The sequence below is a fragment of the Tursiops truncatus genome, chromosome 21, assembly GCF_011762595.2.
Source record: "Tursiops truncatus isolate mTurTru1 chromosome 21, mTurTru1.mat.Y, whole genome shotgun sequence".
NCBI classification, from domain to species: domain Eukaryota; kingdom Metazoa; phylum Chordata; class Mammalia; order Artiodactyla; family Delphinidae; genus Tursiops; species Tursiops truncatus.
This window is the reverse complement of record NC_047054.1, coordinates 12111842-12138890: the sequence shown is the minus strand read 5'-3', so window position 1 is coordinate 12138890 and position 27049 is coordinate 12111842. Positions and strand designations below refer to the sequence as shown.

General features: G+C 42.6%; 1 protein-coding gene across 1 annotated transcript; it reads right to left on the bottom strand.

The window, feature by feature from the left end:
• Positions 1-16467: 16467 nt before the first annotated feature.
• On the bottom strand, positions 16468-22771 carry ING2 (inhibitor of growth family member 2). The gene is made up of 2 exons (XM_019921584.3): positions 21878-22771; positions 16468-17289 (listed from the first exon to the last, which is right to left on the bottom strand). The coding sequence occupies exons 1-2, from the start codon at positions 22047-22049 to the stop codon at positions 16619-16621; spliced, it is 843 nt and encodes a 280-aa protein (XP_019777143.1). The 5' UTR covers positions 22050-22771; the 3' UTR covers positions 16468-16618.
• Between the last annotated feature and the right edge of the window lie 4278 nt (positions 22772-27049).

Below are 27049 nucleotides of genomic sequence, written 5' to 3'. Positions count from 1 at the left end.
TATAAACTCTTCTCCCCCAACTTTTTTTTTTTTTTTTTTTGGCGGTACGCGGGCCTCTCACTGTTGTGGCCTCTCCCGTTGCGGAGCACAGGCTCTGGACGTGCAGGCTCAGCGGCCATGGCTCACGGGCCCAGCAGCTCAGCGGCACGTGGGATCTTCCCAGACCGGGGCACGAACCCGTGTCCCCTGCATCGGCAGGCGGACTTTCAACCACTGCGCCACCAGGGAAGCCCTCCCCCAACTTTTTATTACACACTATTGTAATAGTTATATGTATGTGTATACTATTTTTGTTGTTTTTGAACCATTTGAAAATAAGTTGCAAACATTATGAAATTTCATACCTAAGTACTTCAGCATGCATCTCCCAAGAGTAAGGACAGTCTCCTACGTAATCGTGATCACAACTAAGACAATTAACAATAATTTTGTGATATCTAATATCCAGTTGTGGTCAAATTTCCCCAAGAGTGTCTTTTGTAGCTTTTTTTTTTCAAGCTAGGATCCAATCAAGGTTCACACATTGCATTTGTGTGAATGAATGACTCTCCACCCCCTTGTTTTCTAAAACATTAACTTTTTGAAATGTCCATGCCAGTTATCTCACATTCTGGAATTTTCTGATTGTTTTCTTATGTTGTAATTGAACTTGTTCTATCCCCTCTAGATGTTAGATCTAGATACATTTGATTTGATTTAGATTCAACATGTTGATAAAAGTCTTCATAGGTGTTGGGTATTTCAGATTACATCGTGTCACAAGGTACATAACAGGGAACTGTCTCCCTGTTAGTCATGATGTGTTTGGCTAAAGTGCTGACAGCCAACTCTTTCCACTGACTTGGTACATTTCCTTTTTTTTTGGTCCATGCCACGTGGGATGCAGGATATTAGCTCCCCGACCAGGGATTGAACCCGTGCCCCTTTCAGTGGAAGCACGGAGTCCTGACCACTGGACCACCAGGGAAGTCCCGGTACGTCTCCTTTTGAAGTGAGTCAATAATGTGTGGGGTTTTACTTTGGCACCATGTAAATATCCTCTTCTTATGAGGATCGTCTTGGTTGGGTGGATAAAAATTCCAAACCCTTTCAACTTGACTTATTTAGTGATCCCCGAGCTGTGGGTCTCCATGTCTGTATTTCAGCAAAGACCATGTGGTGACCTCAAAATTCCATCTTGAGAACTTTACATTCCTGGGGAACTGAGAATCCAAGAAGCAGAACTGTTATTATTGGCTGGAGGCAGTGAGCTGATGACTCCAAATTTAGGAAGAAGACAGAGGTAGGAGGGATACAATAAATACAGCACTGCTGCAAAGTCGAGGATCAGGTCAGAATGACCATCCTCCGTCACTAGGTGCAGATGCATATCACGTTAGTTGTTTATATTGAGGGTCCTCAAGAGTGGGCCTGATACAGCTGACAGCAGTTTTGAGATAAAGGAGTTAGAGGCATCCTTCCTATTCCTGGGTGGGCAGAAGAGATGTGAAATTAGCTGACTGTATCAATCCCTGTGCTGCTATAGGCCTCTTCTGGAAACTCCAGGCTTGTGTGGATGGGCCACTTAAGTGGAGGGGCCTCTTTAAATCACTCTCTTTTATCCCCTGTATTGTTTCAGCTTTTTTGGACTCCTTGGGACAGGAAAACTGAAAACAAGGCAACTAGAAAATGAGCTGAAATAGAAAATGGAAAATTTTCAATAAGTATCGAATGAAGGCAAAATCAGACAGCTTAGAGAAATGACAACACTGTCAATCATGACAAAAGTCAGGGAGACTATGGAGTATTTTGAAAGGAATCAGGAAAGATGCCAACTCATTTAGAATTCCTTACCACTACCACCAAGTCTTTAGAGCACTCTAAACAAGGGCAGAATAATGACTAAGCCTTGCACATCCCACTCTTCGCAATCTGTTGATGATGAGCCTGTGTTTGACCTGGGATCTAATCTAGAAGCATGGATCTCTGCTTCGCCAACTCGATGTAGCCCGAAAATTTCCAAGTACTTCACTCCATACTAAGAAAGTGGGGAAAACCAGCTTTGGAACCCAGCAAACAGAAAGGTAAATTCTCTTTGTAGATCCTTTTTAACCCAGTCTGTGATGAGTTGACCAACAATAACTTGTTTTGATCTTGTGCAAAATTATCTGCATAGAATAACAATCAGAAAGCCAGACGCCTGTCTGTGAAGAATGTCTAAGTTCCATTAGAACTGCAGTAGCAAATGGGTTTGATCTTCAGCACTACCGCTAATCCACTGATGAGGGATCCTTCAAACTGATTGGGAAGACTTTTGGAGGTCACTGTAGCTCAGCAGTAAAGAATCCATGAAACACTTAACTCTTGTCTGGCATGGGAAAGTAACTGCAGCACTTTTGCCAGATATTTTGTTACTATTCCTCCCTTTCCCCAAAACAAAAGACTGGTGTCAGTACCTTCCTGGAACATAGCATTTTGTACATTTCTTCTAACCTACTGTGACCTTGCACATTCGCTCTTTGATCTTCGGCTTCTTTATGTGGAGAACAATACTCTGGAAAAGAAAGCATTTGTACACTGACAGAGGCCACCCCTGGGAAAGGGCCTCCCTGATCACAGTAATACAGTTGTGATGTCTGCATAGCAGAGGATGGTTTCCTACATCTTGACACAGGAAATCAAAAGCCCTAAGCTGACCCTTCAACTTTCCCAGCGGACAAGCAGCAAGCCTGGTGTGTGTGGCTTGATCATTACAGAATCTGACAAATTTTGTTTCTGAGGTCATAGTAGGTTCAAGTAAAATTTCAGAGAGCCCCGCCTTCCTTTATTCAGACCAGACTTCCAGCAGGCAATTCGTATTTTGTAATACTGACTGTCCATTTAATGCCTCCATAACAGGGGTTTGTGTTATAGAAATACGCTTTATTAAAATTGATTTCTCATTTCCTCTACTCAACATAAAAGTTTACTTCTTGCTTTGGAACCAAATGCATTCCTGTGTTTTTCTCCAAAACATGTTTTCTCCCCAAACTTGAACTAAATGCATCAGCCTTTAAATTTAGAGAAAGAAGGCATGAACTAAATGCTCCCATCATGCCCTGACAAGCAGATTCCCCAACCAGAATCACTCAGCATTACTTAGTGACATGTACAAACACCTGGGCCACTCAGCATCTTCATCCTAATAGGCCTACTGAGAAGGAATGATATGTTTAAAAACCAAAGACACTGGACTAGATTAACAAAAGTTTCATGACATTCATTCAAAAAATATTTATCAACGAGTTTCGCATGTTAGCACTGTTCTAGCACTGAAAATACAGCTGTGAAAAATCAGACATAGTTCCTGCTCCCAAAGGAGCTACATTCTAGTGGTAGGAGACAACCAACCAGCCATATGTTATGAAGAAACATTAAATGTAATAGGAGGATAACACGTCATTGGAACATTTTCTCTCTTCATTGGTGTTTTTTCCTATTCTGAATCGTCTTTATTTATGATCTCAAATTTCCACAGATGCAAGTTTTGCTTGGATTAATGTCACATTAGCAGAACTAACAATATAACAATAGTAAAGTTCTCTGACAAGGTGAAGCTCTGATAACCCTCCTTTAGTTAGAGTTTCACAGACTGTGGTCTTCCTCCTAACCTAGACGGCATTGGGTAAGAGCTTTGATGGGTCAGAGGAACATTGGACATTGCAAAGTATAAAACAGGTATCTGTGGAGAAGTTGGGTGGCAGAGGCAGCCAGTGAAATGGACATCTGAGAGCGCAACCTTGCAGCGGAGGGTAGAGGATGTGCAAAGACCTGCGGTCGGACAGCGGTGAATGTGCTCAGGACACAGCACTGGCCGATGTGGCTGTAACAGAATGAGCAGAAGCAGAATTGCCAGAAGTTGGAACTCGAGCCAGATTAAGTGGGGCCTTTGAGGCTATCTTTAGGACTTGGATTTTACTGTAAGATGGGAAGCCACTGAAAGAATGACTTGCTAAATCTCTTTAGCTGCTCTGTGGAAAAGAAACATAAGGCAACAGTGGAAACGGGAAGATGGGTTAGGAGGCTGTTACAATGGTCCTGGAGGTCGTGACTGACCCTGGTCTGGAGGAGGCGAGGACCAGGGAGCAGCAAGCTGTCCACTACATTTTGAAGGTCAAACTGAGAATTTACAGGGACTTCCCTGGTGGTCCAGTGGTCAAGACTCTGCACTTCTCAGGGGACATGTCCAGGAAGATCCCACATGCCACGGAGCAACTAAGCCCGTGCGCCACAACTACTGAACCTGTGCTCTAGAGTCTGCGCGCCACAACTACTGAAGCCCGCATGCCGCAACTACTGAGCCTGTGCTCTAGAGACCGTGCTCCGCAACAAGAGAGGCCACCGCCATGAGAAGTCCGCACACCGCAACAAAGATTAGCCCCCGCTCGGAGCAACGAAGACCCAGCGCAGCCAAAAATAAATAAATAAATAATTAAAAAAAAAAAAAAAGGAACTCCAGGGCAGTCACACACACACACACACACACACACACACACACACACACACACACACACACACACAGACTCTGTACCTCCACTGCAGGGGGTGCGAGTTCAATCCGCTGTTGGGGAACTAAGACCCTGCGTGTCATGTGGCCAAAAAAAAAAAGTCCTGAGAATTTACAAACTTGTTTTGGAGTAAAAGAGAACAAAAGGAATCAAGTCGGCCTCAGCAGCTAGAAGATGGAATTGCCCTTTACCGTGAGGAAGAAGACTGGGAAAGGGTAAGTTGGTGGCTGGGAGGGCATATGGAAATCAGGAGCTAACACGTCAAGGTCTGAGATGTCCATTAGACAAACAGCAGAGAGTGTTGAGAAGGCAGGCAGATGTGGAAGGCTGGATGTGAGGGCTGGGTTGCTCATTACAGCTGGGAGTCATCAGAGTATAAAGGGTGTTTAAAGCCACCGTACGGGACAAGATTCCCTAGGAAGTGAGTGCAGATGGAAAAGACCTCTGAAGCCTTTGCCTAGGACACTCTGGTATTTGGAGGACAGGAACCGGGGGCCTATCCAGCAAAGCAGGATGAAAAGGAACAGTCTGTGAGGTTGGAGGAGATTCCAGAGCAAGTATACTTTGTACCCTGGTGGCCAAGAGGAAAACAAAAAAAGTGTTTTAAGAAAAAGTGATCGTTTGTGTTAAATGCTGGCAGGAAAAGATAATGACAGAGGACTGACTTGAATTTGGTACCGTGAAGGCAGTTTCGTTGGAACGCTGGAGACAAAGCCATTAGGGAAAGAATGGAAGGAAAGGGAGACAAACATAGACAACACTTTTGAGGAGTTTCTCCATAATGGGGAGCAAAGAAAATGGGACACCTAGTTGGCAGGGAATGTGGGCTGTTTATTGTCACTGTTTTTGTGGTTATTGTTTTCAGGATTGGAAGTATAACAACATTACATGGCAATCAAAACGTCCAGCAAAAGGGGGAGCATGGATAACTGAGACAGAAGGGACTTCCTGTGCACAAGGAGAGGGGTTGACCTAGAGAACAGACTGTCATCCATCATGGGGACACGGAAGCAGGGAGGCCAACGGTTCCGGGAGAATTGGCAGGTGGGGATCTCTGATTAACTTGGTTGTTGTTGTTTTTAGTGAAATAAGAAACGAGTTAATCACCTTGTGAGTGTGGAGGGAGGACGGGTACTGGAGGTTTGAGAAAAGGAGAAAAAGTAGAGTAGGGGTCTCAGAGAGTGAAAGAGCAAAGTGACTCAGAAAATGTAGCAGGGTTGCTTGGGCTTTGTCATGACCGGAAGGAACGAATGGTCAGCACAGTTGTGTATTAATCTAGCTTCTCTCTAGAGCCACCCAGCTGCAGAAGCCAAGTGGGGTGAGTTGGATTTAATCAGGGTTGAGGGAGGGAAAGAAGCAAAGGAGCTGAGAAGGTATGCAGGCAGGTGATGGGCACGATGGGTCATGGAATCTGAGTCAGGTAAAGCGCAAAAGGCAACCTGAGAAGCTGAAAGGGTGGTAGGTTTGGTGGGAATATTTTGGAGGTCCTGGTGGTGCTGAAGAATCGCTCAGGTCACGGTGGAGCTGGGAGTGAGTTAGAATGACGGGAGGTGGTGGTCAGAGGGTAGGAGGCTAGAAACTGAGAATTTATTTGGGGTAGTAGGTAGATTTTGGTAGTCACAAAGTCTGAGATAACACCATGCAAGTGCGTGGCTGAGGTGGGCTAGATCATTTGAGGTGAAGCGATCAAGGCTCTCGTATCCCCTACATTTTTGGGAAAGACCGTGTATATTCTCACACACATGAGTTGACCTCTAAGATGTTTCATCATAAGCTTACATGAGTGCAAAGAACATCATTTCTGGCATATTATCTATACTGGCATTTTAAAATAAAACCATTACATCACTCAAATATAGTCAATGGAATATAAACCCCACACCATACATTTAAAAAAATACCAACAAATAGAAGTTTAATATTTTTCCCTGAAATTATATTTCCATTCCGCTTCCCCCACAAGATAGTATCCTAATGATGTATTTTTATTCTTAAGAGTCGTTTGATTACCCTATTATACTTCTTTGCAATAAAAGTAGATATCCTCTCAGTTTAAAACTTTCTTCTGAACTGAGTATTGCAATCATTCATTCACAATTGATTAAAATATTATCAAGGTGATGTTATTAAAAATAAGCTTAAATTATATTAAACATGACAAAGAGTTGGGAGTGAATTTTATGATACTTTGAGAAAAGGAGGTTTCTCAATATCAGTATTTCAAATGTTCCCTATGGTGCCCCAGAAGCTTTAAAAATTTGAGGCAACCAAATGGGTTACTCTCCAATCTGGCACGGTGCCCAAGACTATAACAAAAAGTTACAGTAAAAAGTGGGTTATTTCTCATTGTTTTAGAATATATGGCAGCCCAGAAGCTATAAAACTGGAGGTCATGCATCACAGGAAGATGGCGGTAGGTGGAGAATTTTGCCTTTTTTTCTGTTGTTGTAAAATGAACACGACTGTGAAAGGCGAGAAGGAAATTTTCCCTTTGCACATCATCCTCTCCTGGACTTGACACTTTATTCCCTTCAGAATAAACATTAAACTATTCTCAAACTAGCTTTATCAAACACATTTATAGGGACTAACTGGGAGCCAGTTACCTCTCAGTATATGGACATCAGCACATTCAATATGGCTGTAACTTAATCTTCTGGTTCCAGGAATAATTTAGTTATCTTATCCTTCATGGCTATTGATCTTCCTGAAGACCCCAGCTAATGACAAGGTGAAACAGACTAAGAGATTTCCCTCTCTCCCATTGATCTGTGCTAGAAGTGGTACATTTGGAACTTTGTCAGTGACAGTGTCTGGAGTTGTGGCTCTCGGGCCATCGGCGACCCCTTTCTCTAGAGGCCGTGTGCCTCATGCACAATCCAGGGTTTTGTTCTATCTATGGGAGATATTTCCCGACCCTCTCATAGACATTGTTAGACCATGACATTGGTTAAGCAATTCTGCCTTTTCAGTAAATGCGTTTTACAGAAACAAATTATATTACTTTGAGATAACAATGAAAATCTCCAAGGAAAACAGCTTAGTTGATCTTTACAGGTTCTAGAAGCACCACGACGTTAATGCTAATAAACTTTAGAGCCCACAGGGAGCAGAGGTCAGCTCTCCCAGCTACCTGACCCATATGGTAATAATAAAATGTGGCTTCACTTCAGATGCTCATTATTACTTGCCTTTTGTAGTCCATGTTTTCCCAGAAACGGGTACAGAATTATTAATAGTGGTCTCTTCTAGGGTTTCTCTGATCAAAATATGAAGGTTACAGTCCCTGTGTACCTTAGAAATCTAGGCCAATTCTACCAATCGAGAAACTGAACAAGTTAAATTATTTTCAAGATTGAACTAATAGGCTACATAACCCAGTTACATTTGACAGACAATTCGTATTTGGACAGTATTGTTATTTGTTGCATCAGATTCATCAAGGAAGGCTTAAAACACGTACACTTCCTCAACCCAATTGAGTATTACTGTCTAACAAACAGAAAGAAGGTGTAAGTCCCTATTCCTGACAGATACCTCCTAAACAATGGTATGAATGGTATCAATACTGAGGATATAGGAAGGGGAGGGGCTGGGGTGTAACTCCCTCTACAGTGCGATTACCCAGAATATTTGAATACGATCCATCTTCTCCTAGTATATGGTTTAGGGCAATATTCCCCCAAAATGTGAAAGGCCTCCTACTGCCTCGGGATAGGAGTGGGTATTCTGGGGGAAGTAGGTATTATGAGTTTGAACAGGCATTATAGTGGCAAGATTTCTCAGAACCTCTAATATGTACCTTCTGAATCTCTAAGAGGTGGGGTATAACATGCAAAGTACCCCAGCTTTCTTGGGCAGATTAGCACTCTGGGACCCATGGAACACTTTACTTTGGGAAACTCTGGTTTGGAGCATAATCCCACCCCAAGATGGAAGATGTTGCCTAGTTACCACAGGAATGCTCTTCTAGTTCTATGTTCTATGTGGTACACTTTTGCAAATTACTTTTTCAGGTTACTTAAATTATCTTTGAACTGTCTTATTAATGGCAAGAGTCAGGATGAGGTAGGTCTGAAATGGGAAAATATGTCAAGGAAATAAATGACACTCAGTTTATGCCTGGGGATTATTTATAAATGACTGTAATATCCTCTTTTAGTGCATAACATTTGCATCCTTGCCCCCTCAGAAGGACAGAACTCAGTGGAGCGTCACAAGTAAAACAAAGATTCAAGAATCTGGTAAAAACAAATAAACCAAAAAACCCAGCAAATCGTCTACCGTAACCCTACATGTAAAGTAGTAAAAAAATCTACCGTTAGCTACTATTTTGCAACTCACTGGATTAACAAACGACTTGCTGAGGTACTGCAAACTCTCTCACACATAAAGTACTTCTTCACAAAAGCACTTTCCCACAATCCTAAATGTACTCTTGTTAGCTCAAAAGGAGCCACGTCTTGTTTCAGATCTTCAAATGGTGCGAACGTGACATTTTAAAAAGAGTTTTAAAATCTCTCAGTTCCAGATCATTCAGAATTTAATCTACTACTGGAAAGAGAAATCTAATTAATTTAAGATGAATTTTAATAAAGACTTAAATAGAAAGAAAATAATCTAGATTCTTCTGTCTTTTTTCCTTCTCTTAACCAGCCATTGGAAGTGTCTGCTTTTCATGGTGCAATTAGAAAAGTTCCACTAAATTACACCTTAAATTTAGTCAGAATTATCCTGAAGCAACACTAAACTGATGTAGATGTAGAAAATATTCAATGCAATACTTAAGCACCATAAATTCAGGGCCAAACCTACTACAAACTTTTTGTGGTCAAAACTGAGTAACTTTTCAGTCATTATTTTGCTACAGTTTGTAGTCATTTAATCTGTGAGAATTTGCCTTTTTCAAATTGATAGGAAATATAAATTTATAAAAGCCAAAAGGCAAACGTGCTCTAAAGATCACAGAAGAAATTTTCTGCCATTTGGAGCATGTTATGTCTCAAGAAGGCACAAAAGTACAATAAAAGTCTGTCTAAAGGCTTGGGATTCTTATGTGCTACCATGTTACATCCTTGGTAAGTAAGATGGCAAGTTATCCTCTCGGTACCAAAACCATTACTTTCCACTGAGGCCACGATCCCACATTACTCATCCAGAACCTGAGGCCCTGGGGAGAAAACTAGCCAGTTGGTCCAGCAGCATTGTTTATATGTGGGTAGTTTCTAAGATTAGTGTCCTATATAAATAAGTTAAGGGCCCTGGTCAAATAATTAGATCTTGCTGTTCAAAGCAAGTATATAGCAAAAGACTGCTATCTGAACACAATTGAGAACAGCAAAGAAAAAAAATTCACATATTTGAAAAAAAAATCCATACATTGATGCCCAGGCACTAGATCCTCTCTTCGAATCTATTTATTTTTAAGCTAGACACAAATTTGACCAAATGCTTTTCCAACACACCATAAACTGAAAGAGGGACACAAGCTACCAGGCAGAGTCAAAGGATGAAAGCATCAAATCTTTATGTCCTACCATATGCCAGAAAGGATTGAAGGACATACTTAAGAAGGCAAGACATTTTTTTATCCAATACAATTCACATGTGAAAGACTACCTCAGTGCTTAAGGTACACAGCTACCCAATATACCAAAATATACTGCTACACAAACATCTCATTCCTTCCCTGTTGACGGCAGGCACGGACATAGTGGTGTTATCCGATTCATAAGGAAAATGGAATTTTTTTAAAATAACGGAGACTTCTAAATCAAGAATCCACTAGCAAGGGGGTGACTGAGGAAATTATCTGGAAAATTCTAGGGATTTCTTTGGGTCTACAGGTCCAGCAGTGACTGTGGACAAGGCCGCCCAGAAATCTCTCTCAACTCCCAAAGAGCGACATTGGAGGGGCTGCAGTGTTTTATCCTCAGGTTAGAAAACAGACGAAAATAAAACTTCTGTGGAGTCAGGATCACATCAGTTACTCTTAATAATAATACAGATAAGGCTGGTCAATACCTCATGGTGTTTACAGAGACCTTTAGCAAGAGGCACGTTGCATCTGCATGTAGCTAGATAAAGGCCTTTAAATTAAGACATGCTAACATTTCTGTTTTCTACTGATAGACAAGACTGAAACTGCAGTGGTTAATCTTCGGTTGATTTAGGTGTTTCCCAGAGTAGAACGGTAAAGAAGTGCTCAAAATCCTCTTTAAATCCTTTCAATTACATCATGCAGAAAGACTCAATTTGGTGCTTATTATGTTTTTTTACCCTTACCTAATATTATTTACTAATCACACCTTTTCAAAGAGAGGTGATTTTGGCCTCTGCTTTCACAGGCAATACTACAGAGGTGGAATTTAATAACACTGCCTTGTTTTCATTATATTTTAGTCTTTAAAAAAAATAAATTAAAAAAATAAAATAAAAATAATTTATTTTATTTATTTATTTTTGGCTACGTTGGGTCTTCGTTGCTGCGTGCAAGCTTTCTCTAGTTGCGGCGAGCAGGGGCTACTCTTCGTTGCGGTGTGCCGGCTTCTCATTGCGGTGGCTTCTCTTGTTGCAGAGCACGAGCTCTAGGCACGCAGGCTTCAGTAGTTGTGACACACGGGCTCAGTAGTTGTGGCTCACGGGCTCTAGAGCGCAGGCTCAGTAGTTGTGGCACATGGGCTTAGTTGCTCCGTGGCATGTGGGATCTTCCCGGACCAGGGCTCGAACCCGTGTCCCCTGCATCGGCAGGTGGATTCTTAACCACTGCGTCACCAGGGAAGTCCTACAGTCTTTTACTCACAGAAAGTGATACTAATTTTCCATTTACCAAAGTGATATGCTCCCTTTTAAAAATAAATTGACATCACAAAGTGAGTCGCTTTTTAAAGAAAAGTATCGAGTAAAGACTTTTAAATATAAAATTAGAATGTTTTATGGAAAAGGCAAAAACCCATCAGGCTCATTCTGCGTCTGGAGTTTAGAAATGCTGCTTAAAAGTCTAGTTACCACATACACGAATTAAAAACTGTTATTTTAGGGACTTCCCTGGCGGTCCAGTGGTTAGGACTCTGCGCTTCCACTGCAGAGGGCATGGGTTCCATCTCTGGTCGGGGAACTAAGATTCTGCACGTGATGCAGCCAAAAAAAAAAAAGCTGTTATTTTATAAGCTAGTTAGTGAACTAAACAGTTAGTGAACTTTGTGACCAGAACTGTTTCCTATGAGTAATGTTAAGGGGCATGAATAATAACCAAATTTTCAGGATAACCGTATCTGAAATCACTCGTTTTACAGCTGAACAAACTGCAGGCCAAGGACAGGTGAACTGTGAGACCGGAGGAGCCCACAGCTGCAATCCTGGTCCAGAGCCCTGCCTTCACATTTAGGACGTGATAAAGGAGATTTGGTTTCTCAAATTGATATAGAGTTTAGGCAACATAGTAATTTCAAGATAACTTGTACTTTACTTAAAATAGATTTTGAATGACATCAAACCAGGACTTGATTCAAGGGCTGAAGAGCTGTCCAGCTTATTAATACCAACTGCTCCTGGAACACGGGCTCCTTTTATTTCAGGTGGGGGAGATGAGAACAGATTCCCTCAGAGGAAGCCACCTGCTGGGTATAGAAAAAGGATGGGGCAGCTGCCATTTTTCTGGCTTACTGTGCAGAGATTTTGAAATTTTAAGTTATTTTGTACACTTTTTTCACACCTGCAACCAGGCGACAGAATGAGTCCATTTGAAGTTACGACCAAAGACTCCAGCTGCCCCTCAGCTCTGACTGGCACTCTGGGCCCATTCACTTGCCCCATCTCCCCAGTGAGAGTTTACACACACCTCCCACCAACGGCTGCAGACTTCCAACCCTTTTTCCGTCTCAGCCCTTCACTGGCAACGCGGAAGCTTTGGAAGAGAACGATCCCATTTTCCCAGTACAAAATCTAGCAAGCTATCTGCATTAACATCCATCCATGCACTCCAGAACCTATGCACCACTAAGTTAGAGACTTTTGTTTTGGTCACTGCTTTCTCCTCAGTACCTAAAATAGTGCCTTGTAAATAAGAGGTACAACAGGTCCGCAATAAATACTTGAATAAATGAGCAAAAGCACTGCCCTCCCTTCTGACACGGGAACTGGCACTGTCCCTGGGCCTGTTGGAGGCTAACCTCGTCCTAGCTCTCGCTCTTTCTTGCCTGCCCACTCGAGTCCAATCGGCATGTAATACGTTTTTCTCCTTCCAAGTTAGAATCCTCCCTGAGCTCCCCTGCCCCTCAGCTGCATCCCACTCCTATCTCCCTTTACATGAGAACCGGAGCCGCCCCGTTGCTGGCTCTGCTTCAGTCCCCTTCTGCTCCCACTCCCTTCTTGAAACACTTTCTTCACTTTTGTTTCCGGTGTGTCCCATTTTTCCGGTTTATCTCACCGAGAGATCTGGGAGTCTCCTTCGGCTGGCCCCTTTCAAATGTCGGGGTACCACAAGGCCCACGCCTCCCTCTCCTGGAACTCTGTGCTTGCTACTCAAAATGTGGTCCCTGAACCAGCAGCGTGGGCATCACTGAGGAGCTTGTTAGGAAGGTAGCGTCTCGGACCCCATGCCAGACCTACTGAATCAGAATCTGCATTTTTGGAAAATTAGGTGACTCACATGCTTATTAAAATTTGAGAAGCACTGATCTAGTTACATGAGTGATTTCAGTCACATGACTTTAAACTCCCTTCACAGGCTAACTCCCAAATATTTATCCCCTGTCCCTTCCCCTAACTTCAGCCCCCCAACTCCACACTGGAGTCTCACTAGAAATCTATCAGGCACCTCGAACCTAAGTGCAAAACAGAAATCTTGATCCCTCAAGCCCAAAACCCAAGTCATCCTTGTCACCCCTTTGCTTTCCAATCTCTGGACCAAAGTCCTGCTGATGGCTGTACCTTTAAACACAGGCAGTCCTACCACCTACCACCACCTCCGCTGCTCCCACCCTAGTCTAAGCCAGCAATATTTTTGGTACAAAGACTTCTGACAGTCTCCTATACCTCCCTATCTTCACCAAGGCTCCCTATGATAAGTTTGCACAAATTTTCCATCATGGCTTCCAAGAAGCCCCTCCCACATTACATCAAATGCTCTAGTCAAACTGACAAGACTGTTCTGTTCCTCCCTCCTCTAAATCTTTGCCTGCCTCACTTCACTATTTCTTTCCGGTCTCAGCTCAAGGATCACTTCCTTAGAGAGACCTTCTTTAACCACATTAAGTAGAAGACTCACCTCCCTTTCTACTCATTTCCCCTCTCCTTACTCTGCTATCCTTCCCTTTTGGGATTTAACACCATTACCTGGAGATATATATATATATATATACACATAACTCTGCCCCTAGAATGTCTGGTCCATGAGCAGGGACTGTTTCCTGTTTTTAAACCATCCTACTTAGAACGGTGCCTAGCACACAAGAAGGACTCAAGTACTGAGTCCTCAAGTATTCTTGGTGGAACTTTTGGGGACAGGGGACAAACTCTCATGTACGTATCCACACTTATATAGGCTTCAGTCACACAAACCTGGATGGAGAGAATCCACTAGTGGTTTTCAATAAGTTCAAATTTTCATAATATGGCAGTGGTTCTGTAACTTTTCTGTACATTACAATCACCTAGGAATCTTTTAAAAATTCTAATATTAAAACTACATTCCAAATGAATTAGGTCACAACTGCTGGGTGGGACACAAGTATCAGTATTTTTTAAAGCTCCTGAGGTAATTCCAACATGAGACCAGTTTGGGAAGCACTGGTATATAGTATGAGTTGGTAAGCATGGTATGAAATAGTATATGAAATCTATTACACTTAAAAAAAGAGGGCTTCCCTGGTGGCGCAGTGGTTGAGAATCTGCCTGCCGATGCAGGGGACACGGGTTCGGGCCCTGGTCTAGGAAGATCCCACATGCCACGGAGCAACTAGGCCCGCGAGCCACAACTACTGAGCCTGCACGTCTGGAGCCTGTGCTCCGCAACAAGAGAGGCCGCGACAGTGAGAGGCCTGCGCACCACGATGAAGAGTAGCCCCCGCTCACTCCAACTGGAGAAAGCCCTCGCACAGAAACGAAGACCCAACACACCCAAAAATAAATAAATCAATAAATTTATAAAAAAAATATATCAGTCATTCTCAAAGAGAACACATCTTCCAGGACTTTCCATGCTTGTTTTCCTGTCAAACCTAATCCAAATTTTGGGACTTCTGTTTGTAGGTTCATTTTTTCCCCATATGCTGATGCAAATTTATGTATGAAAGTGTCGACCTGTATGTGAGTCACATCTGGAAGCTTTGGGGGGCTTTGCACATACTGATATTTTTAATGGTGTCAGGTGAACAGTTCTATCCTGGTAACAAGGATATAATCACTAAGACAGAATGCTATATTCTCAAGAGAGAAAAGGATTTCTTCACAACTCAGTATTTCTTGCTCAATATAATCAACTCCAGTCATCAATCAAAATATCCTTAGGACAGAAGCTAATAAAATACCGTGCATTTACCTGTCTCTAAGCTCACCTTTAAACTGTCTTCACACCACAGAATGAAGGACAAAATTAATGAAAGAGAAAAACAAGTCCTTTGATTATTAAAATCCTCACTACGGTGCAAATACTGTAGATTTCAAAAGAAACTTGGAGATATTTAAGCCAACTGCATACTACTGATGAGTAGCCTGACACCCGGATGAGGTGAAATGATATGCCTAAAAGTCACACAGGAGAGCCAGAAGAGAAAAACACACTTTTTTTTTTCTTTTTCCAAACAAGCAAACAGGATTTTTCACATGTTAGTCAAAAAGAATCAAGATCATCAGATTAGGAAGAAATGAGGAATAAAAAGTATGTTACACATAGATTTTAAGGACTAGTCAATCCACTGCCCCCCACCCCTGAAAAACCAAAAAATTCTCCAAATATACGGACATATATCCATCAAGATGTTTACCCTTAAAATATCAGAATCTTGGAAAATTCAATTTTAGAATCTTGGAAAATTCAATTTACAAATACATTAAACGTGAAGACACCAAACAGCACCAATACCAGAAAGTTAAGAAAGTAAATACACTATTACTTAAAATAATATATAATTTCTGATTGGGACAGAAATGACCTATAGCTACTAGCAAAACTATTTCAACTACTGTCTGACATAAAGGCAATATTTAAAGACTAGTATATGCCATTTTCCCGCTGATAGGCCTGTGCCTAGGCATCCCAGCCATGGGTCAACATGAAAAATATTATTAAATGTCTTTTTAAAATTGCTCAACCTTGAACCATGATACTGCACAACCCAAATTTTGCCAATATAAGCCAATGGCAGCATTTTTGGTATCCTAACTGTCCCTACCTGTCCCAATTAAAACAAAACAACTCCCTTATTAAGCACTAGACTGAATGCAGCTATGAAGCAGCAGCAAGGTATTTATAAATGGGCTACTGACAGTGTATCAAAATGCTACTATGGAAAATAGAGCAGCAAATACTCTAATAAGAGCACATTATTCCACATGGAATCCCAAATTATTCTTATCTCTAGTTCCTTAAATTCTTGGAAGACTAGAGATGACCAAGTGTATGTATAAATGGGGCCAGGAAGAGAGAAGCTCTGAATGGTATAGTGTTCATATTTTAAATTATCCAAGATAATCTGAATGCTTACAGAGAACTCCAACTATATCTAAATTTTTTTAAGCACATAGACTAAAATGCTAGCAAAACTTTGGTGTTTACCCCAAAATTAGCATTGCATTTTCAGTGAAAAGGAAATAGGCATGGTTTGTGAAGTTATTATGTTCACACCACCCTTCCCTACTCCCTGCTCCTTTCATCAGGTGATCTGAAGATTACCTGGCTTAAAATATTTGGTAATTCAGTGCAGAAAATTAAGGTCACAGACAAAGTACAACAACTTTTAATACACCATTAATACTAATGATTAAAAATTATTGCATAGTCTTATGCATTTACCCTAAAACATTTTCTGAAAGTAAATTCTGAAAGAATTATATAAAAGACAAATAACCCTTTAAAATGCAGATGGCCTTTACTACCTCGATCTTCTCTCCTTCTTTGTCTTTTCAGTACTTTTGTCCATCGTTTTCTCATTATCTCCCCTGCACTTTGGGCAATACCATTTCCCCTTTGGTTTATAGGTAAGTGAAACACATGAAAAGTGAAACCATTCAATTGGACACTGTTCATTGTCACATCCGATCATTTCCCCATAAGACACTTGGTTACATAAACAATATGTAGGTTCGTTGGGATCTATTGCAAACTCAACAGGCGAAGCTTCCCTTTCCTGTTTGGCCTTGGAACGTTTCTTTTTCTTGGCTGACTTGGATTTCTTTTCTTTAGGTGGCTGATCATCACAGTCTTCAATCCCATTCGTCATGTGACACAGATCACGGCTTTCACTGGTTCGCTGTCGGCGGGGTCTTCTCGAAGATCGTTCTGGTTGGCTGGAATCCATCTTTGCTTTATCTGAGGCTCGCTCACTTTCAGCAGGATCTTGAAAACACTGTGAATGTAGCTCCATTTGCCTTGCCCGATTTTCCACCAATTCGAGCATCTGTGTGACAATCTGAATTTTTTCATCTCCCAATTCTTGACTATTGATTAATGCTCTCTGGAGATGCTGCTGGAGGCGTTTTTTCTGGTTTGAATCATCTTCTTTCTTATATTTTTCATAGACATCATCAATTTCCTTTAATGTTTCTAAAAGAGGAAAAGAAAATATATGGTAGCACATATAACATTTTTCAAGTTAGTTATTTTTCACAGAATTGGTACAGTTAGAATGAACTCAAACCATAAAAGCACACTCCTCCATAGTATGAATACATGAGAAACATTTCATTTCCCTTACAAAGACCACATATTATCCAACATGAAAGTACAGAGATAAACTAATAAAAAGAATGAACACAAAACTCTCTTAATACTCATTAATCTATATTAGAAAGGATAAGAGATGTGTGGCTAATGATTAATCAAAAGTCTTTACTTGGGCAGAAACACTCTGTGCCACTTTAGAGTTCACCCAGTGCCGTATCACCTATACTTCAGGTAAACCTCAAAACTACCCTGTATATAAAATTTCCAGGCTGGACTCCAGCCGTAAAACTTAAAAAGGTTCCAGGACTACTCTAGATTACTGTCCAACTGTGTTTACAGGGTTTATGGTTCAATCGATGACTCGCCACAGAACTCTAGAGAGACGCTATACCTTGACTTTCATATCATCCCCTGGACGTTCTTAACAAAGCAGACACAAGTAACTCTTAGCTTCCCATCATATTAGCCTGAATGGCTCTTTTATTTCATCACATGGGAGAGTCTGAAAATCAAGCTATTTCCGGAGCAGGTTTAGGTTCAGGTTCTGGCATCAATTGACTAAGCTACTAAAAAATTATAGTAAAGTTGGCATTGGATCACTGTGCTTTTGTAGATAACTCAGCCGTTGGTTCTCAGCCTTTTGAACTGCTGATTTAGATATTGTATAGCATGAGGACCCACTTACATCAATTAAAAATGGCCGAGTCATTAGAAGGTATACAAATATCTGAAAATATAGTTCCAGATGTCACCAAAATTTACATAGATGTCTTATTCAAATCTGTTCTGTTTCTCATCCTTATGAGATACAATGCTATCTGAAAGAGTTCTGTCTTAGTAAAGGTGGAGAAACAAAAATTAACTGGAATTTATCACACCCGATGCCATATCACTGTTCTATCTTCTAATATCACTGCTCTAGCGACAACAGAAATGTTAGACGACCAAATACATACACTGGGGGTGTCTGTGAGTAAGGTAACATAGAGCAAGTATTCAACACAACTTGTGAATTCCCGTCGCCCTGGAAGAGTGTAGGTACTCACACTTGACGGACAACTATTTAACCCGGGATTCATGACAATGTGCTCCCACACATTTGAGGGTACTCATACCTGCAGAGCATATTTTTAAACAATGTTCACATCTAGCCCATTTCCCCAGCTAGGTATGTAAGTGGATTTCTTAAGAATCCAATTTTCCTCCAGGAAAAATAAGGAAATTATATATTTTCCCCTCAAACACACAAAATGTGAGGTTTAAAAAATAAAAGCAGGGCTTCTCTGGTGGTGCAGTGGTTGGGAGTCTGCCTGCCAATGCAAGGGACGCAGGTTCGTGCCCTGGTCTGGGAAGATCCCACATGCCGCGGAGCAACTGGGCCCGTGAGCCACAACTACTGAGCCTGCGCGTCTGGAGCCTGTGCTCCGCAACAAGGGAGGCCGCGATAGTGAGTGGCCCCCGCTTGCCACAACTAGAGAAAGCCCTCGCACAGAAACAAAGACCCAACACAGCGATAAATAAATAAATAAATTAATTAATTAATTAATAAAAGCAAAACTTATTCCAAACACTCTGTATCGAATAATCAGGAATTAGAAGCTAAATATATTATTTAATAGCAGCACATTGATATTATACATGAAGTAAAAATTCACATTTTTAAGACACCTTAATTACCCGGTGAAATAACACTTACTGAGCCTCTTCCATGTGACTTTCTCAGTAATCCCTACAGCAATCCCATGAGGAAGCCACCACTTTTATATGTGAAGAAGATTAAGCTCAACAGGTATCAACCCCAGACTTTGAACTCTGCCATTATCTGTCAGTCTGGCTCTGCTCTTTAAGCACTTTCTACTCAGCTGCATGGAAGGCACTTAAAATTAAGTACGAAATTTTAGTTCAAAGGTTATTTACCTTTGAACTATGAAAGAGAAATACTGGAACAAGAATACTGGAACAAAAATTGACGTTCTCTAATAACCATACCCCATAATAAATACTTCATTCAATTGTGAAATTGTTTTCTTCATTTCTCTCTGTTTTTAAGGCTACTTTTGAGGTTCTTCAGTAACTTCTGAAAGTGTCTCAAATAGGTAGGAGAGAAATTTCTTTGACTACCTATATAATTTATAACATCGAATTTTGCTGTAGGTATTAAATCTAAAACCAGGAAATACTTAAGAACTAGCAAAGAAACAAAAAACATGAAAAACCAAGAACACACAAGTATATAAAGCTAATAGAAAACTGAAAGTTGAGCTTAGTAAGCATGTGCAGAGTAAAAACTAGATCACTGTTTTTGTATTACTCTTCAAAAGAACTACAATTTTAATGGGGCTAAAATTTTTTTAAATCTCTCGATCTTTCAAGGCCTAATACTGTTTCTCATGTTACCAAAGCTACTTCTGTCAACTTTAGATGGTCAAGATGGCAGATTTCCCTGGAACAAATTGCCCCCCCAGCAATTCAAATGAAAAAAAAATAGCTTAACTTTCATGAAGGCAAACATGTCTTTAAAGAAATATAAAAGCCTGCAAGGTTTACAAACTTCAGAGTTATGATTATTTGAAAAACTAAAAATGTTCAACATACAATTTTTAAGCACACATGTACAATATATAATATTTTAAGGTTACAATTCAGGTATGTGCTCCATGTCTATAGAAAATACCTTTGGAGAGCTTTTATTTAAAAAAACAAACAAAAAAAGATTTAAATAATTTAAAAACGAGCATGTGCACCTGCAGCAGCCAGGCTGTGGAGTCAAACATTCCCCACTTAATTGGACAAGTTACTTAAACTCCTTGTAAATTTTAATTTGTCTGCAAAATGAATTTTTACTTCATTGAGTTGTGAAGATTAAATGAGATAATGTTCTGGACGTGGTGCAGCAATTGACACACAGTAAGTAATCGTATTAATTCTCTTCCCCCCAACAGAGATCAGTCCTGTCAGTCATATGGGTTCAAAAGGCAGAAATAAATTATAGGTGAAAAAACAGAGACACTTAAATGTTCTATCAGGCTACAGGCCCGAAAATATCACCCCAGAAATGCGTTGCTTAGACACTAAATAATAAAACTAGCGACGTGTCGAAAAACAGAGAATGGGTCCAAGAAGTTATCTTTTTAAAGTCCGTATGGCTGATTCCACATTATGTCTAAGGTCTGTTCCTTGATTCAGACCTCCTTGTTCCTTAAACCAAACGGCTCCCCATTTAAACTCCTCCCCTTGTAGTTACAGGCGAAAGGGCCACCAATGGTAAATAGTAAATGTAGTCTCTGAAAAAAAGATGATTCCAGGGAATCAACCCTAGCTCCTTGGGTCTGACCACAAAGGGTGGCTTTTGCCTCCGTACTTAAACTTGGCGAAGTAGGGATCCAGGGGTTAAGAGACGCCAGGCGGTTGCCCAGTCAACTAACCCACATCCTCCAGAGGCCCGGAAGTGACGCAAGGCCCGGAACCTACGCGGTGCAGAGGCCAGCGACGATCACAGTAGCTGTGTCTTTGTCGTGATTGAGTGATTGGGAAAAAGTCGAAAAATCAAACAAACATGTCCCAAATCCCAACACTGACTCCGCTCAGGACGAGCTAATGTCCCGCACGGTCCCCGCCCGAACAGCCAGTGTCGCCCAAGCCTTCGTGCAACCAGCCATTTTCCAGACGGGAGGCAGCGCGCGCGTCCGCGCCCCGCCTATGTCCTTCGTCACGACCGCAGGCCCCGCCCCCAGGGCGGGCGGGGGGTCCACCCCGCCACACACACCCCTCTCCCTTCCCCCGCGGGGACCCCTAGCCTTTTAACCATTTGGCTGAAAGAGCTGTGAAAAGCTGTGGCCCAGAACTTTCCCTGGGGTGGGAGAGGGAAAGCCTCCTCTATTCCCGAGCCGGGAGCCGGAGAGCCGAGGGAGGGACCTCCCCGGAGGCCGCCTTCGCAGCCCTCTCGCGCCCCCTCCCCCCTGCACGTTCCAATGCATCTGCTCTCAGGGGGTGGGAGCCCGAGGGGGGGGTGGGGAAAGCCAGGCCCCGGAGGCCAGCGGGAGTCCGGCCGCGGCCGGCCGCTCACTCCCTACAGTCCCCGCCCGGCTGCACGCTCCCCGGCCGGGGCAGGAGGGTCTGCGACACCGAGCAGGCGAGGGCCGGAACAAATGCTTCTTAAAATGGCTGATTCCTCGCCACACCAGCTGCAGCCGCTGGGTCTGCAGCGGGGGCTGACAAGCGGCCACCACCCTCACCCTTGAGACCCCCGAGAAGTCCTCGCCGACCGCAGCGGGGGAAGGGAGGGCCGCGAACCCGGTCTCCAGTCCCGTTCCCCCGTCCCACACACCAGACCCCCTCTGTGCAGTCGGGGAGACTGTCACAGGAGAAATGGAAAGTGGCACTTCCCCGGGCAGGCTCCGAGCGACCGTGCCCGGCGGCCAGCGGACCCGAGTGGGGGAGGACTCACCGGCAGCCCCGCGGCCCCTACCTTGATATTTGTTGTCCAGCTCTCGCAGCACGGACACGTTCCTCTGCATGTCGTGGGGCAACGACTCCACGCACTCGAGGTAGTCCTGCACATAGCAGGTGAGGAGCCGGCTCCGCTCCCCGGTCAGGAGCGCGGCCGACGAGTAGAGTTGCTGTTGCTGCTGCCCTAACATCCTGCCGCCGCTGCTGCTCCTCGCCGCCGCCGCCGCCGCCGCCTCCGCATCCAGCAGCCACACATGCAACAGCCACGGCCGCCGCGGCTCCTCTGCTCGTCAGCCCGGCGCCGCGGGGACACCGGCAGCCGCTCGAGAGGGCACAGCCGAGTCCCCCGATCTCTACTCCCCGCAAAAGAAGCCCTCACTCCCCGCCCCCGCGGTAACAAGCCCAGGGGCGGGGCGAGATCGGGGCTCCCTCCTTTTCCCCCTCCCTCCTCAGGACTAGAGCAGCGGGGATCCCCCCAGCGGAGCTGGCGCCGGGGTCCCGGGCGTTGACACTTCCTGTCCCCCTCGGAGTCACCAGATGCTACCAATGCCGTCTCGTACCTCGGATCCCCATGACAAGCCTCTCGCTGGCCTCTTTCCTCCCAATCACCCTCAGTGCCTGACGGAGAGTCTCTCACTGGACCGCCCCCGCCCCTCAGGCTGCGGCCGCCTCTGCGCCTGCGCAGGACTCCCTCCTAATAAGGCCGGGGGCCCGCCCCTACCGCCCAGCCGAAGGGTTCGCATTCTCCCGCCTTCCCTCCGCCACCCGGGCGATTGGTCTGTCAACTCTTGGCCCGGGGGGAGGGTGCGGAGAGCGGCCAAACTGTAGGCTGCGCCCCGCCCCCTCTTAAAGGGGAAGCACTGTCGGGTCCGCCTCTTTGCTCAATGTCTGAATGGGACTTGAGGGGGCAGGTGGTTGACCCCTTCCTTCCGTCCTTCCCACAGGGAGGGGGAGGCTTGGCCCAGCTCCCTCGGCCCGGTGTTACCGACTTCTTCCCCATCAGATGGATGTAGCGCGGCCCCTCGCGAGCCTTAAAAGGAGCAGCAGGCGGCCACCTTACGCAGCGACCCGGAGGGAGTCCTGCGGGGACTACGCGGCGGGCTTGAGGCGAGCGCGGCTCCGGGCATGCGCGGCGGCTGTGTGCCCGCCGGGCCGGCACCGCCCTCTGGCTGTGTCTTCCTCCAGCCGCGGCCTTCGGGCTCCCGGAGCACCGGGGCTGATCGCCGAGGTAGGCGGTGCCCTCGCGGCCCCCTGCGTTTCTTTCTCCCTTAGTCCGTCCGCTTTTTGAATCTCCCTCCTGGCTTCTGCGAGCTCCCGCCCTTCCGCAGACGCGGGGGTCTCCCGCCGCACCAGGACGTGCAGGTTTTGTCCACCCTAGGGCTCCTGAGGAATCGCGTTTAGTTTAGGCTCACTCTGCCCCATACCTGTTTGTCCGACAGACAACCTTTAAAAAAAAAAAAAAAGTTTTCCCCCTGGGGATCGGAACGTTTAAACATCAAACGTAGGCAAGGGCTTCCTGGCGGCGTGAGGGGCACCACCACCTTAACATCTACGTAAGACTGAAAACCACTGGGGGCCGGGGTCCAGGGGTGATGGAGACGCGAGGCCAGACCGAATCCGAAATCAGGCCCACGTCCTCATCTACGTGACCGGCCGACAGGGTTTAATTCCTATCTGGGGTTAAATGAAATGCCAAGCAGAGGAGTTGATTTTAATTCCAGGTGGACTCAGTGTATATAACAGCGTGTATTTTTCAAAGAAATGGGTGTAAAGAGAACGAATACGCGGAGAATTTTAACGGAATGCCTATCTAAACAAGCACTATTGTGAGTAGTACATTTGAGTTAAAAAGAAAACGTGAGGGGGCGATAAATTGGGATTTCTTCTTATATCCAGTTGGTTTGCAGCGGTGGGGCACCTGTATGATGACCTATTTAGGGCAGTTTTGAAACAGCTGTTAATAGTACGTAACCACTGACAGAGAAAGAGAAATCTAGACCTTGATCTAGAGGATATTTTAAATTTCAAACCGAAACAAAGCACTATTGGAAATTTGAGTCTTGGGAACAAGATAATATTGCTCAGGACTCAAAGATTGTCTTGTATTATTATCCTGTGACACTTGGAGGTTTTGACCACTTGAATATTATTAAGTCAACCCAGGCAGTCCAATGTCTTGTATTTCTGAGAACCGTCTAGGGATTTTCTTGTCATTCTTTAAATCAGATTAAGCAGCCAGGTCTTGTCAAAAAAGTCACTGTTAAGAATTGAATTTTAATCACATTTTACTTAAACCCTACTATTTTTGTTTACTCATAGATTTAAATCAGCTAGTTTTTATTGAAGGCCTAAAATAATGCAAGATGCCTTATTATTTACTGATTCAGATTAGACACAGAACGCACATATGGATTTTATTCAGCCTGAGAAGTGATCTGCAGGCAGATATAACACATGGTTAGAAACTAGAAGTGAGAAAACGCAATGATTTATAATACCTAGAGCACTCCTTCCAGGAACCATGAGCCGGATGAAGAAGGAAGGATGAGTATGGAAATGAAGACCTTTTAGAGCATTATTTTGACCTTTCATAATTCTGTTGAACAGGCTGAAAGGAAGCAAAAAGTCTAAATAATGATTTTGCAGCTTGTGTTGATCTAAACCTATAAAGAACACTCTCATATGGTAATCTATGTGTGTATATGAATTGTCAGACATGTGCTTTTATTGCTATATTAATTTATAAAAGTTAATCAAAGACTTACTCCTGCGGTACTTGTGAAAGCAGATTGTGTGAAGAGAGTAAAAAAAAAAAAAATCACTGTACTCCCCAAACTCAGCCCTTTGACTTCGGTTATTTATCATGTCCTTTTCTTTTTAGTAATCGCTTAACTGGAAATTTGGGGCCTTTTGAAATGGGGTTCCTGTACCCTGCTAAATGCAATATTTAAAAGTCCCCAATTCTCCACAATATAGAAGTTAATTGGTGACATTTAATTGTATGAATAAAGCAAAAAGGCATCTTATTTGCTCTTAAGTATATTTTCTGAAGTAACCCTAAAAAAGATAAGTAACCTACACCCCCAAATTAGTAGAGCTATCTGAGGTTAACTTTAATTTCTAAATCAGTTACTGTGAGACATCCGTGGTAGAAATGTTTAAGAGATCTCTGGTAGGCCCTTATTTATACTGTAAAGGGAGGGGGGACCACTTCAAACTCTGATGGAAAACAAACTAGCAAGTAGTTCTGAAGGTTTCCTAGAGATACCTCCTGAGAAGATTCAGCTACTGCTTGAGTCAGGACAATTAAATATGAAGTCCTTTTTTTCTTTTTAATATTTTTTAAAACTTTATTGTGGAAAATTTCAAGCACACACAAAAGTAGAGGTAATAGTACAATAAACCCTAATATACCATTCACCCAGCTTGAACATTTATCAATATATGGTCCTTAATATTCCACTCCCTTATCCTTGATGGATTATTGTCATTTTCTCTGTATTTAAATATGAACGGATAAGAGAGAACTTTTTAAAAACATCCACAATACCATTATCCCATCCAAAAATTATCTTACTGTCATTTAATATCCAGACAATTGAAATTTCCCTATTGTCTCATTAATATTATTTTACACTTGGTTTGTTCAACAGGATCTAAACAAATTCCACACTGCATCTGGTTAATGAGGTCTTTTCTAAACTAGTAAAAGGTAGTTAATTCCCTGTTTAATTCAGGGAAGCAGATAGCAATGTTTTTTCTAAGGAAGATATTTGGATTGTTAAAAAGCACTGTTCAAAATGTAGGGAAATTCAAGAAAATCACTTTAAACAAAATCCTCATATTGAAAGGTCACCAACTGATAGCCCACTGTAGAAATGTAATTGTACCTAATGCAAATAAATAAATCCTTTAAAAATCTAGACATTTGCTTTAGAGTGTAATTTGTTCTAGAAGGTCCAAGCATTTTAAATTGTGCTGAAAAAACCTGAAACTTTAAATCAATTCATTAGTACAATAGGCGACAACAATAACCACAAATACTAACAGTCTACATCTCCACTGAGCTCACTTTTAAAGCATTTTTGATTGCTTTATTGCATAAGTAGTACACCTTAATTGTAGAAAAAAAATTAAAAAGAAGACATATAAAATCACTAAAGACTGGAACTAGGTCTTCTTGGTATCTAAGTATACTCCCAAGATGATTCCATTTAGTTTTTTGTTTTAAGGAAACACTTTGTCTAGGACTAAAGGACAAAGTTAAGAAAATACCAGATTCTCGAGATGGAATATTGCTAATATGGGTACTGTTAGCCTGTACATTTAGTTTATGAGGTAGGCAGCGCAGATGGGTGTATACAATCAATCTATGGGTTACAGTACTGTGCAGCAATTAGAATGACCACTAACAGCAAAAGAGGATCCTAAACCTTTTAATGAAGGTACTGTGAATGACTGGGTCTATAGTCATAGAATTTTCAGTATGATAAAATGTCATTCCCATAACCAAGAAGAAGAGCAAACACGTATTATCCACTTTGGTTATCCCAGAGAGAAAAATAACACGTATGGTATACTTTGCATATTGCTGACCAGAAAAACATTCAATTTTCCCTGGATGGTTACCATAGTTACATGAGCCGTTTATAACATCAAGAGGAGGAACTAGGTCACAGTATTAAAGGAGTTTGAATTATGCAATTATGTTTCCTAAAAGCAGGGGAAAGGGTTTAAAATTTAGGGAAGAGAGATTTATACTAATGTTCAAAATTGAAATTCTAGTCTAATTTTGCTGGTGAAACAATAAATCTAAAATTAAATGGTTGATATTGTAGGTGTAAATAGTTTATCCTGTACAAATAATGTAATAGCTTGATCCATAAGTGTGATAAAAGAGATGCCAGCACATTCTGTCCTTGTCGATACCCCTTTATCTTAGTGAGCTACCTTACCTTAAAATGTTTTTGTAGATAATCAATAAACCCAACAATAGCCTAGAATCTTGGAGTAGCCAAAACATGTAAACTGAAGCTTTGACCTCTTACCTTTGCAAGTTTGAGATTAAAGCTTGGTACAATGCCTGTCATATGCTACTCTTAATTTGTTGTAGAGATTTTCCTATTAATTTCATCAAAGGGACAGGGAAGGGTGGTAAAGAGGGAAGGTGTTGAAAGCCATGTTAGCATAG